The 15719-nt window shown below is 41.6% G+C and overlaps 1 protein-coding gene across 1 annotated transcript in view; it reads left to right on the top strand.

The window, feature by feature from the left end:
* The window catches only part of LAMA1 (laminin subunit alpha 1), a 155101-nt gene that overhangs the window by 128544 nt on the left and 10838 nt on the right, over positions 1 to 15719 (top strand). The window contains exons 47-56 of the mRNA XM_072828761.1: positions 524 to 674; positions 1435 to 1559; positions 5654 to 5804; positions 6426 to 6568; positions 7242 to 7385; positions 10018 to 10132; positions 10327 to 10497; positions 12512 to 12675; positions 13396 to 13581; positions 15164 to 15299. Of these exons, the coding sequence (XP_072684862.1) occupies positions 524 to 674; positions 1435 to 1559; positions 5654 to 5804; positions 6426 to 6568; positions 7242 to 7385; positions 10018 to 10132; positions 10327 to 10497; positions 12512 to 12675; positions 13396 to 13581; positions 15164 to 15299 (1486 nt within the window). The remainder of the gene's footprint in view (positions 1 to 523; positions 675 to 1434; positions 1560 to 5653; positions 5805 to 6425; positions 6569 to 7241; positions 7386 to 10017; positions 10133 to 10326; positions 10498 to 12511; positions 12676 to 13395; positions 13582 to 15163; positions 15300 to 15719) is intronic.

Raw genomic sequence — 15719 nt, forward strand, 5'->3', positions numbered from 1 at the left:
GATGGTGTGTTATTGCTGGGAATCCTTGTCTTTTGCCTTGTTATTTATGGAAATGGAGTAACATTGAAGACAGTAGACTGTTTCAGATAGGAGTTGACTCATTATCTGTAATTGGCTTAAGTAAAGAGGTAGCATGATGTAGTTTATGATTTAGAAGACCTTCTCAGGCAGCCCGGGGGACTCAGCAGTTTAGCGCTTGCCTTCAGCCCAGGGCGGGATCGAGTCCCACGTCGGGCTCCCTGCATGGAGCCTGCTTCTCCCTCTGCCTGTGTCTCTGCCCCTCTCTCTCTCTCTGTGTATGTGTGTCTCTCATGAATAAATAAATAAAATCTGAAAAAAAAAAGGCCTTTTCCACAAGGCTTTGTGAACCAACTGGGGTCGGGGTAGGCAAGAGCAGAAGAAGTGGGGGACCGCTTCAGGGAAGGTGGGGAGAAGCAGCTGGAGACTGTGGATAAGGGTGTATATCTGCTGACAGACTTACAATACTCAAAGTGTTCTTTTTGCAATTCTTTGTGACCCTTAGATTTGGAAACATTGGCTCCCTGAGTGTAAAGGAAATGAGCGCAATTGAAAAGCCACCAATGAAAACAAGTAAATCCCCCGGAGCAGCGAACGTCCTAGATATAAACAACTCCACGCTAATGTTTGTTGGAGGGCTCGGAGGACAGATCAAGGTAACATTCCCTGCGTCATCAGAACGGATCTGATGGGCTACTTTCACCTACATGTAAAACTAGTATGTTTAAATTATTGATCATCTCCCAACAGATGAATACTTCTCATTTCCATTATCTTGCTCAATGACGGTAAATTTGCAGAGTTGGGCTGGTTTTATAAAGCAAAGGATCCTGCTGAATAAAGAGCATAAATGGAAAAGAAGCCAGTGGTTCATTTTGCTATCTGAATTTCTTTTCCAGGACTGGCACAGAAAATTCAGTATTTTGCATTCCTTTCTGTAATTTCTCTTACTGCCATGCCCACTCTGGTGGTAGATTAATGCTATTTAGTGTTAGCACCAGAGCCGGTGGTATTTATTTTATTATACCGGTAGGCTATCCCCTTACTGGATGGGTTGAGTCACCTGGACTTGGTTCGGGGCTCTGAGAGTAAGGGTGTCGGTCCCAGCCGGGCCCCTGCCACTGACCAACATGCTCTGAGCTTCTGTTTCCTCATCTGTAAAAGGGGCTCCTCTCTGGGGACCCCGGAGACTGAAGTGATCCTTGAGATCCTGTCTGGTGGTCACTCATTCCAAGATTCCACTTAATAATTGCAAGGAAATCCAGTGATTACAACCCAGCCATTTTTCTGAGTGTTGTCTTCTCAAACTTTGGATGTTTGACTTGAGCTCCCAGGAGGGAGTTTTGAGCCCACGAGAATGTATTCCTTTCCCCCCCAATCCACGTGGGGTGTGTTTGCTTTGTTTGTTTACATCAGAAGTCACCTGCTGTGAAGGTCACCCATTTTAAAGGCTGCATGGGGGAGGCTTTCCTGAACGGACAGTCCATCGGCCTGTGGAACTACATTGAACGGGAGGGCAGGTGCCACGGCTGCTTCGGAAGGTAATGCGCCCCCCAGTTTAACCCGCGGGGTCCTGAGCATCCGAGAGCTGCTGAGAGAGTTCTCGTGGGCACCGTGGTGGCGTAGAGCTCTGATGTCAGCGGGCCTACCGCAAAGGAGAGGATGTGGGTCAGCCGCTAACAGAAACATGGGAATTATTTTTAACCTTTAAAAAGTAGTTTTCACTGTGTCTCCTATGCTTCCATCATGGATCATCTAATTGAGAAGCAGCAGACATCCTCTCAAACCAGCTTCTGTCTCAAAGAGCCACAGGGAAGCCTTAGGGAAGTCACTGCACATCTTTATTTTGAAAATACCTCTAAGGATGGGAGAATTTCATTTGTGCTGCCCATTTTTATAGATCAGTCCTTCCCCATTCCTAAATTCTATAATTCTAGAAATTAAATGCCCTTGGCAATGGAGAACAAGTACCTGACATCGTTTTTGCGGATATTGATATAACAGCAGGCATTTAATGACCATCTCACCGAGCTCAACACCCCATGCCCGTTTTGCTTTCTAAAAAAGCAGCAGCAACCCCAGAAGTGTACCAGACCTGTTTTCTAGCACTTTAGTAGTTGAAGACAATAGATTGCTTTTGCCATTAGAGAAATGTAAGATCTGATATAATTCTAACGGGCTGCTCTGTCCAGGTGGGTACCCTGTAATTATCAGTGAGCTGTGACAAGGTCAGTTGCAAGCAACTCCCATTACAGTTAGAAACTCGTGGGCGAGTTTTCATTTTGTTAGATCTGTTTTCTCTTAGGGCCCGTAGCTTGGGATTCTGTGGTTTGAGCCTTTTATTTGCTTCTTTGCCTTAACTTAGCTTGCTTTCAAAGTCATGACCAGAAGCTTGGTTATTGGAGCCTTATGACTGAACAAAACATTAGCTTTGGAATCGAAGTTTCAAGCTCCCTCTCGGTGACTTTGTAGTAAGTCACTTCACCTCGTGGAGGTTTGATGCCTTCTTCCAGGAAAGGAAAATGAAAATCATGTTGTCTTACCTCCCAACACAATTACGTTTACACTTCATTCCTTATTGAGAGGCCATCAGAACCCCTAATATGCTAATGAGCAGTAACCTTGACCCTGGGACAGGCTGGACTTGCAGCATCTCAGACTCACTTGACCCCAAACTTTTTAAAAAAACAGCATTTCAGAGTTGCTTATATTCCAAAGAACATACTGTGGCAGATGCTGAGACAGACACAAGCTGGCGTTTTCTATGTTTGTAAATTGAATGGTCTTCATTTTAGGCAACTGTCCCTACTCATTAGACGAAGACTTTAGCGCAAAGAATTAACAAATGAATTTTAGTAAATGAATCAATTTTAGCAGAGCGGTGATTAGAATTTGATGGGCTTTGGACCTTTCGGTGTAATCTGCCATTAGTAAATCATTGGTGTGGTCCACTGACGTCCTTTCGATTGAAAAAATGATTTCCTCAGTAGGAGCATTTACCTTTGACTTAAATTACAAGTAAACTAATTGAATTTTTTGCTTTTTTATTCCTCTTTGAATATATACTTCTACTTCCTTATGTGTCACCAGCACAATTATAAGCGATCTCTCAAATTCTTAAAAGATATTACAAAATAAGTTACTGATTCTAACAGTTTTCATCTGAATATGGAACAAAGAACCCTTTTTATTTAATGAACCGAACTGTATTGTCGTGTTGCCTATGAGTGGACGGCGTGCCAGGCTGTGCAGCTGAGCTTAGGGACAGGCCAGTCACCTGTATCCTGGGCCCCCTGCTGGCCGTGTCCACAGTGGCCGCGGGAGTTGATCCCCAGCGTCTCAGGGTGTCGGTGTCCGGGAGGGATACCTGGAGGGAAGCGCAGAGGAAGGAGCTGGGCGCTGGGGCGAGTGGAGGCACGGGTGGCGAGGCCTGGTGGGCCCGGGGCGTAGGCGATGCCCCGCTTGCTCTCACAGGGCTGCCCCAGTGCTGTGGCTAGGACGGTACGCGTGACCCCCTCATGAGCGAGCGCTGGCATCAGAGGTCTAGTGAGGCTTTAAGGCTCGGCCCAGTGGGCGGTGGCGGGGAGGGGGTGCTCCCCAGGTCGGCCTGACTGCAGGACCCTCTCTCGGAATTGCTGGGTGCTGGAACAGAGCTCTCCACGAAGGGCTGTTGGCCACCGGCTTCCCTTTGTCCCGAGGCAGGGGCCTAGAGCTGCCCCCCGAGGCCCACCTGGGGACAGGCCCCTGGGCTGACTGGCGAGGCACGTGGGCCTCATGGTTATAGGGACGAGTCCCAGAAATGTGTCATTGACTGGGAGCAAGAACCTTCTCAGGAGACATGCATTCGGACACTGATTTGAAAGCATCCCTCTTGGTGGCCACGTCACTTGGCCAGGCCCTGCTGATGGAGAGAAGCCAGAAGCAGAGCTCACATTCCCCAGGACAGAGAGTTCCTGGGCTCTGCAGAGGGAGAGGGTGTGCACAGCGGGACAAGACAGATTTCTGGAGTTTTGCTTGAAACCCTGTGGCTCCACCATTTTCTTGGGTGTGTCCTTGGACAACGTACTTAATCTTTGAGGCTCGGCTTTTAGTAGGCACAATGGTGACCCTTCAGGGACCTCTGAACAAAGCAGAATAATCAGAGCTAAGTGACGTGACCATCTAAGTGCCAAGCACGCTTAAAGATCTTTACATGTATTAAATCATGTATAGCCCTTCCTGAGAGCATCTATTCATTTCCTTATTTTATAGATGACGGGAATGAAGCACAGAGATGTTAGGTAACTTTTCCAAGATCACACAGCTAATAAATCGGGACAAGGATTTGAACCCCAGCAGTCTGGTTGTAGAGTCTGTGTCCTTCGCTGCATGAAACTGACCGGCTAAAAGAGCAGTGGAACATGCTTGTAGGAAGTCACAGATTTCAGAATGAAATCATAGAGAATTAAGCCATAGTATCTTGATGCAGAGTGCATTTAAGTTATACTTCCTAAGAGGTTGAAAAACAGAAATCTTTAGAAAAAAGCAGGACCACGGGAAGCTGTCAATTTGTAACCCGAGGTTTCATAAAGCACTGCTATTTTTGTTTTGTTAATGGAAACAGTATCACCCTTTGGTTAGTTGTCCTGCTCGGAGATGTGGGACTAAGCTTGGTTATTATACCTTCAAATGGTAAAAGTGCAAATTCATATCCTCCCAAAATACCTAAATCCAAGTTTTGACTCTGAAGCCCAGAAATGTGTTTTTTAATGTATTATGATATGCTCCAGATAAACTTACTTTATAATCGAAGAGTGAATAAAGTCAGCCTTTTGAAATATGGAGGAGACCAGAAAACACTTTGACCTGAGAAGTACTGAGGTCTGTTTTAAATAACTTTGTCATAAGCTCATCCTGCAGATGTTTGAGATTGTTGTTGTTGCTGTCAGTGATCTTTTTTTTTTTTTTTTTAATGGTCCTTCTGCTACATTGGTACATACTTGTTCTCTATCATTATTCCAGTTTAGCTGAGGTATTGCTTAAAACCAGCAGATGGTGGGATGCCTGGGTGGCTCAGCAGTTTAGCACCTGCCGTCGGCCCAGGCCGTGATCCTGGAGTCCTGGGATCGAGTCCCACATTGGGCTTCCTGCATGGAGCCTGCTTCTCCTCCTGCCTATGTCTCTCTCTATCTCTCTCTCTCATGAATAAATAAAATCTTTAAAAATAAATAAATAAATTTAAATAAATAAATAATTAAAACAAAACCAGCAGATGGTGATAAAATGCTAATATAAAAATTACTCTGAAAGCTTCAGAATTAAGAAAGGGCAGTGACTTTAAGGAAATTAGAACAAAATAAAAATTGACTTGATAAGTCGAACTATTGTTAGCAGTTACCATCCTTTGGAGACTTTTCTACTTACTACAGTGAACACTGCCTGCATTAACTTTCTTTTCCTTAGAAAGCAAGCAATTGGCATTTGTCTTGTATAATCTTGTGGCAGGCATATTTTAAGTTATGACTTACACTTGTTATCAAATTATGGACATAATAGCTCTACCACAGTGTCTGTGAATACCTCAGTTAAGGTACCATTTCTTCTCTTTAACCACCTTCCTGAGACTAGATTGTCTTTCATCTGCTCTGCTTTGCAGCCCCCAGAATGAAGACTCTTCCTTCCATTTCGATGGGAGTGGGTATTCGGTCGTGGAGAAGACGCTCCGGGTGACTGTGACTCAGATTATTATGCTTTTTAGTACCTTTTCACCCAATGGGCTTCTTCTCTACCTTGCTTCAAATGGCACTGTAAGTATATACAGTCAAATTGCTATGAAGGTATTTATGTTTAATGACCGCTTTATAAGCATATATAAATATATACATATGTATGACATACTATTTCCCCATTTTAAATAATTTATTATAAATTCACTGAAGAACCTTTGCAAAATACAGGAGAGCACCAAGTAGAAAACAGCCTTCCTATTGTTTATAGATATCAACAATATTTATTATTAAATTTTGACTTTCGTATATCTTGTCCCATGTTCACTCTGGCCTTCTTTGAATTCCATCCACAGGAATTTCATGTTATTTTTATCCTATTGTGGGGGTGATTTTTCTTAATCTTCTAGTTGTATTTTTAGGGCTGGCCCATTTGTCAGTCTAAACAAAAAAGATACAAAGATTGCACTTCCCTTATTGAATTGGAGATTTTGGCAACCATGTGTTTGTCTCCTCCATATCTGTCTGGTAGACTAGAAAGTCTTCCCAGACACTTCAGTTTCCTGAGACGAGACCTCTGAATGTTGAGCCAGCTGGTTTTAGGAGTTTGACTTCGGAAGGTTTCTACCATCCACAACTTGCAGGGAAGGGAAATCTGTGAGAATGTCGTCACCCCGGGTAACTCTTTTTTCTTCTTCACAGAAAGACTTTTTATCCATCGAACTGGTGCGTGGCAGAGTTAGAGTTGTAGTTGACCTGGGTTCAGGGCCTCTTGCTCTTATTACAGACAGACGCTATAACAATGGAACCTGGTACAAAATCGCCTTCCAGAGAAACCGGAAGCAAGTTAAGTGAACATGAGGACAATGAGATGTTACAGGTCACCTTGTAAAACCAGGAATACTTCCAAAATCAGGGCGCCTGGGTGGCTCAGTCCATTAAGTGTCTGACTCTTGATTTTAGCCCAGATCATGACCTTGGGGTTGTGAGATTGAGGTCCGCATTGGGCTCTGTACTGGGCATGGAACCCACTTGGGATTCTCTCTCTCCCTCTGTCCCTCCTCTCCCATGTCTAAGAAATTAAAAAAGAAAGACAGAAAAGAAGTCCTTCCAAAATAAGCAGGCTTTATTTACTCTAGCTTCTTGGCTACTCTTGAATTATATTCTAATAGAAAGCCATTGTTTTCTTTGAAATACTAAGAGCCAGGGTTCACATTTTGCTGGAGGAATATAATTCTATTTTTCTGTGGTTTCCAAATGCATTACCTAACATTGCTGAATTGGAATCAAAGATCAAATCCATTCTCTTTCCTGCCACACACATACTGCTGTCATTCAGTGATCTGTATTCTGGATTCACTGGCTTTTATATAGAGGATTTTCATGTGTCCTTTATAATATCAAGAATACTCCCTGGTCAAATGTGCAGAATGTGAAAGAATTTAAAAGAATTTATAAACAGACTTTGTTTTTACCTTAATGTAGAAAGTGATTTTCATTTTTCTGTCTCTTCTTTTTAGGATTCCTAGCAGTTATTGATGCATATAATACCAGTTATAAAGAAACCAAGCAAGGTGAAACTCCAGGAGCATCTTCTGATCTCAACCGTCTAGATAAAGATCCAATTTATGTGGGTGGATTACCTAGGTCAAGAATTGTAAGGTATATCACATGGTATAATTGTCATGTCTGTGTTGCCAAGTGTGTTAGGATCCTAGGGCTGCTATAACAAGGCACCACAAGCCAGGGGGCAAACCACAGAAGTGTGCTCTCTTTCAGCCCTGGTTAAGTCCAAAATCAAGGTGTCAGCAAAGTTGCTTCCTTTCTGATGGCTGTGAAAAGAATCTATTCTGTGCTTCTCTCCTAGCTTCTGGGAACTTCAGGAATTCCTCAGCTTGTGGATGATGTCATTCTCTCTGTGTCTTACTACATTGTCTTCCCTCCCTGTGTATCTTGTCCAAATTTCTCCTTTTTATAAGAACACTGGTCATATTAAACCAATCCTAATGACCTCGTCTTAACTTGATTACATCTGTAAGAGACCCAAATTCCAAATAAGGTCACATTCACAGGCTAGGACTTCAGGCATCTTTTGTGGGGGACAAATTTTAACCCATAGCCATTTTGTTTCAAACCACCGTCTGTCATATTGATTGGGACATAAAGAAACCCTTTTGCCATAAAATTAATGATTTTCTATTTGTTGCCTTTAGAACATCTAAAAATTGTTACTAATTGTTACTAATATTATACTATATTTGAAGACCCCACTTCCCATCACCAGTGGTTCTCCTCCCTACACATTTTAGAATGGTAGGATCTTTTTCAGGGCAAAAAAAATCATGCTCTCTGCGGACTTGTCTGGATTTCTCCTTTGTGTGGTGAGAATGAATAATGTATATGAAAGTTGAAAGACCAGCATCAGGAAGTTGGAAGAAAGATGGCAGGGAGAAAAAAAAAAAAAAAAAGAAAGATGGCAGGGAGGCAATGAAGTGCTTTTGTAATACTACTTCATGTTTAGCTTTGTAACTTTTATTATTTTTTAAAGATTTTATTTATTAATGAGAGACACAGAGAGAGAGGCAGACACATAGGAGACAGAGGCACAGGGGGAAGCGGGCTCCATACAAGAAGCCCTATATGGGACTCGATCCCAGGTCTCTAGGATCACCCCCTGGGCTGAAGGCAGACGCTTAACCACTGAGCCACCCAGGCATCTCTAACTTTGTAACTTTAATAATTGGCATAAGCTCTTCGTTTTTAGCTTTGTAACTTTAATAATTGACCTAAGGTCACTGTCCTCAGTTTTATAATTTGGGATTGGACAAATTAAGCCCTAAGATCCTTTTACACCATTAAAAAAACAACAACAACAAAAAAAAAACCAACTCCTCTGTGAAAGGTCAGTAGTCAAGGCAAGATGGATTCCAGGGAGTAGGATTATCAAATGTCCAAACGGAGTCACCCAGCCTAGTGGTCTTCAGATAAGTGAGTAGCACTATCCCATTTTCCAGCCTCGTTCTTGCACGGAATCCTAATAAGTTCCACAAGAGTGTAGCCACTCTGGTTGCTGTACATTGAGTAGGCCAGATCCACTCCTCACCGCTTCTCTTTGCCAAAAGTTTCTGGAAGTTCCAAGGAACACAGTTTATAGTCCCCATGCCCCTCCCCCACCTTGGAAATGAATTATACCTTAGGGGAGTTAGTCATCTGCCCCACATCTTACTCCTCTGCCAAAATGGAGCCAGGACTGGAAGCCTGTCTCCTAATCCCCGATTCCAGATATCATTTCCTCACACTGTGGTATCGGGTGGGTGCTCCCCTAGCAACAAGCTGTGTTACAGCTCATCTGTACTGAACCTAAATGGACACCATGTAGCACTGGAGAAAAGGTCTCATTTTCTAGGAAGATATCCCAAATCACTGACTTTTATGCTAGAAGGAACTTGGGTATCTATCAAGCCCAGCCTCTGCATTTACAAAGGAAAAAATTAAGATCCAGAAAGGCTGAAAGCTGCCCTAAGTCATGTAGTTGCTTATTGGTTTACAGCTCATTGCTCAACACAGAGGGAGAGAAAAATGAGATGGGAGTCTAACTGGAAACCATGTGACTTCAGAGTTCTCCTGTGACTAGCTGATGCTTCAGAGTATAACTTGGAGATGTTCAGTCTCCATATTTCAGAAATGAGAGCTTGATCACATGACAGCCTCACCCCAGCCATCAGTGTGGCAACTTCTAGTAAGAACAAAATGGCACTGATTTGGAGTAGAAGAAACAAGATAATCCTAGACTTCACCAAATGCAATTATTTCCTTCAAGACAAAGTTTAGGACTATGTAGTTGAACAATGGCCAGTGACTTCTGGAGCCATGTGATCCTAGGAAATAACACTGCCCCACACCTACTTCTATGGGAGGCTTATCTCCGTGTCCTACCCTACATGAAAACTGGATTTCAGTCAATGTGCCATTGTTTCCTTATGACGGTATACTGTCTTTCTTATAATTGGCCTCTGTTTTAATGAGTATATTTGAATTGCAGTGACTATTATACTTTCCCTTATTATTTTATCTAGGTAGCCATTTAGTCTCATTCACTAAACTCAACCTCTTTCCATGGCTCTATTCATTTGACCTGATGTCTTCACTATCAGTATCCTTCTTAGAGGGAGACCTAGACATTTCTGCAGAATGACATGTAGAAGCAGATCTTCACTTGTAGATGCATTTTTATTCCTTCTTTAAAAAATGGAGTTATAAAATCCAAATTTTGTTCTCATGCCCTTCCTTACAGGAAAGGTGTCACCAGCAAAAGCTATGTGGGCTGTATCAAAAACCTGGAAATATCCAGATCAACCTTTGATTTACTCAGACATTCCTATGGAGTGAGAAAAGGCTGTATACTGGAGGTGAGAAGCATTTTATCAATATTGGAATGAGTTTCTATAAATGTTCACTGACTTACCAATATAGTAAAGTAACCAAATCTAAGCCAGCAGGGGGGATGGGAAAGAGATGATGGGGGTATCAGTGGTAACGCCACCATGGGCGATTCAGCATTCAGTTGGGCCTGATGGTGCTCTTTTACCTCTTTTGCAACTAGCCTATCCGAAGTGTTAGCTTCTTGAAAGGCGGCTACATTGAATTGTCACCCAAGTCTTTGTCACCAGAATCAGAATTGTTGGCAACCTTTGCCACCAAGAACAGCAGTGGCATCATCCTGGCTGCCCTGGGCAGACATGGGGAGAAGCAGGGTCATCTGCAGGCCCACAGGGTAAGTAGCTCAAATGCTATTGCTATTCAACCACAAGCTTAGGAAGGAAATGACTTCGAGAAACACTAGGTGGAAAATGACCTAGTCATGAACATTTATTGTAGCTATGAGGCCAGTTGTTTATGAGTGTGCGTTTCAATAAGTGGAAGTTACACTGATGTCTTTTCCCTATTATTCCTCAGAAATCGGTGATTTCTTTGTGTTACATGATCCATTTTTCTTGTCTAGCTACTTAGAAGAAAGATACCATCTACTTCTAATTCTTTTCAGACTCATTCGGATAGCACAAACTGAGCTTTTTTCCACTTTATGATTGTTATTCTTTATTCTAACGCTAAGATCATGAATCCTTAAGTTCTACATAGTTTGGTATACTACTACAAGAAGCAAAATTTTCCTTATCTACAAATAAGATTGAAAGGAGCAGAAAGATAAATGTAGCCTGTGATAAGCACAGTGGATCATCAGTAGAAGAGAGAAGAGTTGATGGTTTTCCATATTATTCTATTTTAAGAGCATAGATGATATTTACCCTTTCCTTTGCTCAAACTTACATAGACCATGTAATTGTATAGAGGCATTTCAGAATGCTAATTTATTGTTTTAATGAAGTAGAGGTCATGTGACTGCAGCTCTAAGGTACTGTCCTCTACTGTACAAGATACTTTACACTGTTGTGTAACTATCACAACCACATCAAAGAGTGAGTGCTACTTCCTACATTTTGCTGAGGAAATGGGTTCGGAGAACCTTGTTAACCCACCCAAGGTCTCACAGCTGATAGATGGCAGATCCAGGACTAGAAGACCAGTCTGCAGACCCCTACTGCCTCATGAGTCTCTTGGTGAAGGTCTAACAATGACAGTGGTTTATGGACTCCACCAATCTTTTTTTTTTTCCTAGTTGAGATGAAATTCATATTACATAAAGTGACCATTTCAAAACAAACTTAGTAGCATTTAATGCTTTTACAACCTAGTGAGGCCACCTCCTCTGTCTAGTTCCAAAATATTTTTATCACCCCAAATAAAAGCATATGCCACTAAGTGGTCACTCCTCATCCCTGGTGACCACCAGTCTTCTGTATCTAGGAGTGAATTTCCATGTTCTCTATATTTCATCTCAATGGGTTCCTATAGCATGTGATCTTTGGGTCTTCCATGTAGCAGGTTTCTGAGGTTCATCCACATTGTGGCATGTATCAGTACTTTATTTTTATGATGGGGTTGATATTCCACTGTATATCCATAGCATAATACATAATTATTCACTGATGGACATTTGGGGTTGTTTCTACCTTTTAGCTCTTATGAATAATGCTGCTGTCAACATTCACTTACAAATATTTGTTTTAAGAACGTGCTTTCAGTTCTTTTGGGTATATATACCTAGGAACGGGACTGCTAGGTCACATGATAATTCTACGTTTAACTTTTTGAAGAACAGACTGTTTTCCTCCACTCTTCTTAATAAGACATTTGCAAATCAAAGTTTGCTATGTCAGCAAAATAGAATGCTGTCATCTGATGCTCACAAAGATACTGTGATACACTCATCTTTCAGTTGTGCTGATAGACCTATTTTCAATGTGGCAAAATAGCTCTTTAATAACTTCCAAACTCTTCAACCTTTTAATCCCACTTTTTTTTTTTAAGAAATGTTAGAAATAATTTCACAGGTAAAATGTGTTATGTATGGTAACAAAAATTGGAAACTAAATTTTTAACAATAAAACATTAATCAGTGACTTATAATGTATTTATTTGCTGGCACATAGTGTGGCAATAAAAAAATATAAGAGCTAGGTAGAAATGGAAATCTCTGATATGATTAATGATATGAACATAATGCAGAATGTAAGTTCTATGAGCAGAGATTAGGAGGTCAAATACAAAATATAAGAGTCATGTTAGATGGAGATGGTGATCGCTTACTGGTTAATATTCCCACATTATTTTCATAAGATAATTTTAAAAATCACATAGTAATATTTTTTCTATCTGAAATCTCTTAGCAACCTTCCCAGCCCTTCTTTTCCATTATGCTGATTGACGGCCATGTTGAAGTGCATGTTAATTCTGGGGATGGAACAAGCCTGAGAAGAGCTCTCCTGCGTGCTCCCAAGGGCACATATAGCGATGGACAAGAACATTCCATTTCCTTGATAAGGACCAGGAGGTATTTGCCCATCACAAGGGCATGATGATCTCACCAACAGGAGCCTTGTTAGGATACTCTTTGTAGTGGAATGATTCGGATGGATTAGTATGAAGTCATGAGCAATTCAGAGATTTTATAGCTTCAAAATAATTCTGGAGTCTTGCTAGAATACTTGGAAATTCATTTCATCTGCTTTATAATAAGATATTGGTGAAATTTTCAAAATTGAAAAACCTTAACCCTGTTCTTTTCTGGGGCCCAGTACACTCAGATTTATTCTATGGCAAATAGTACCATAGTGTCAGTAGATAACATTTACCAATACTAAATAGCAAATGGTAAAATAATAAACAGTAGCATAGCAAACAGTAAAATATAAATAATAGTAAAATAGTAAATAGTGTTAAATCAACATTTCTATGTATTTCCCTACAAAACTGTAGACCAGGTATTTTAAAAGCATGCTGGACATTTCATCACAGATAAAGAGAACAGTACTCTCCAAAATGCAATTGAACTCAACAATATTTAATAACACCCATTCATTTTGGGAGAAGGTTCAATTTTAAGTTTTCATTTTCCAGATTCACCTTTTTATTCAAGTAGTGTCATGTTAAAATTTATCATTCAGTATGAACTTAAATCATTCAGTATGAACTTGTGGAATTCTATATTAAAATGGTCACTTATGTGTTTCATTATATTTAAAAGCTTTTCTTTTCTCCTTTGACCTTTTAGGGTTATCACTGTCCAAATGGATGAGACAAATCCTGTAGAAATGAAGTTGGTCCCCTCAGCAGAAAGCAGGGCAATAAATGTATCCAACCTGTATGTAGGGGGGATTCCAGAGGGTGAGGGCACATCAGTGCTCAAGATGAGAAAATCATTCCATGGCTGTATCAAAAACCTGATCTTTAACATGGAGTAAGTGTGACTGTGCTCTCAACATGTTTTTGCACTTCCTAGAAATCTTTTATTGCTGAGTACTGACACTGATCTGCTACCTGATTTTGCTTTTGAAGATTGCCTGTCCTACACATTTCTGATTACCAAGTGAACCCATTGTTCTATCACAAAAGTCTCCCAAAAGGATTTTATCGGATTAGAATGATGGATAGATCTGGTAATCATAGAATTAAAAAGATAACCACTGAACATTAGTTCCACAGGATTTTAAATAAACATCAGAGGTCAAATACACTTTTGACATGCATTTAAGGGAATACAGATTTTATGATGCACATTTCTTGCTGTCTTGAGCTCCCTGCTTTAAAGGAACCTTTATAGCTGGGCTACCTTCAGCTTCAGATTGATGGCTCCTCCTTAAACAATGACTAATTAAGAACTGTTCATCTGTTTCCTCCATGGAGCTCATGAGGAGGATGAGAACTGATATGTGCCCATGGGTATTTATTTCTTCCTCACTCACCCTCTGCCTAGGTAAGACAGCAGGTGCTAGGACCTGGAAGTGTGGGGTGTACGGAAACAGAATCTGCCCAGGAGAAACTAAACATGCACTGAGCATCAGGAGCCTGAAGTTCCCTTAGCTGGGCTGCTGATTTGCCTTGAGACCTTGAACAAGGACTTGGATCTTTGATGGTCACAGTGTCCTCTGTAAAATAACTTTTTATGAACCCTTGAAATTTAAAAGAATAAAACACTGCATTGGTTTTCAGCACAATTTTAATGTCAGAGCCTTGGTTTACTTATTTGTAAAACTTATTTATTCACCCAGTTCTCTGTTTATAAATAAACTAATTGATTTAGCATCTTACTCCTGAAAGCCATGAGGCTGGGAATTCCATAGGGCAGAAACATTTCTGTGCTGTTCACAGCCATGTCCTCAGAAAATGCCAAGAGGGTATATACAAACGGGACATGTTGCAAGGGCTGACTAAAGGGAAGTATGACAAGTGTACCTTATGACTTCCTGGCAAAGGTAAACCTGTGAGAAATCAGTGTTGAGCTGAGGCCAGTGGGCAGTACTGAGAGCCAGAGCCAGAAGCTTTCCCTTAGCCCGGCCCTGGTGGCAGGAAGAGCTATAGCATTTGAGCTAGCTCTTGAGAAGGATGCTCAGGGATGGCCAGGTGGATAACACAGGGAGGGGCTGCAGTGGGGTGGGCCACCAAATCAAATGAGAGGATATAGATGATGACTTCTAGTGACTGTGGAAGATAGTCAGTTTGGTTACTCCAAGAGTAATAGAGGGGATCCCTGGGTGGCTCCGCAGTTTAGCACCTGCCTTCGGCCCAGGACGTGATCCTGGAGTCCTGGGATCAAGTCCCACATCAGGCACCCTTTATGGAGCCTGCTTCTCCCTCTGCCTGTGTCTCTTACCTCTCTGTGTCTCTCATGAATAAATAAAATCTTAAAAAAAATAAGAGTAAAAAAAAAATAAGAGTAATAGATTAATGGTTTTTCATGGATTTCAGTGTTCAGTAATCAAATGACATTGGTTCATGTGTTGACGTGTAGTATCTTAATTTTATAAACACTTTGTACCTAGACATTTGGATTTCACACACGTGGCTGACTATGAGCAAGTGGACTTGGACACCTGCTTGCTTTCAGAAAGGCCAAAGCTGGCTCTTCACAAAGAGGACACCGAGCTCCCACCAGAGCCCCAGCCTTTACCAAGTCTGGTAAGAGGAACTTTATATCAATCAAGTCCAGGGGTCCCTGGGTGGCTCCACTGGTTGAGCATCCAACTCTTGATCTCAGCACAAGTCTTGATCTCAGGGTTGTGATTTCGGGTCCTGTGTTGGGTTCTACGGTGAGCACGGAGCCTAAAAACTCAAAAAAAATTTTACCAGTCAGGTCTCATCAGAACAAAAGCATGCAGCCCACAGGAAATTAGAATGGGGACCTCATTACAAAGGTATTGGGAAAGCTGAACAAGCACACTAGAGCAATGGTGCCAAGGGAGAAGGTGGTATCACCAGAGTCCAAGAACCAGGGCTGTGGCAGGAGTGAATCTGAGTACAGTTGTTCTCCTAGTGGGCACTGGGGCCCAGAGAAGACAGGCCCTGCTAGGGAGATCGCCTAGAGTTGGGAGGGAGGGA

The sequence above is a fragment of the Canis lupus genome, chromosome 6 (assembly GCF_048164855.1).
Source record: "Canis lupus baileyi chromosome 6, mCanLup2.hap1, whole genome shotgun sequence".
Classification (NCBI taxonomy): Eukaryota; Metazoa; Chordata; class Mammalia; order Carnivora; family Canidae; genus Canis; species Canis lupus.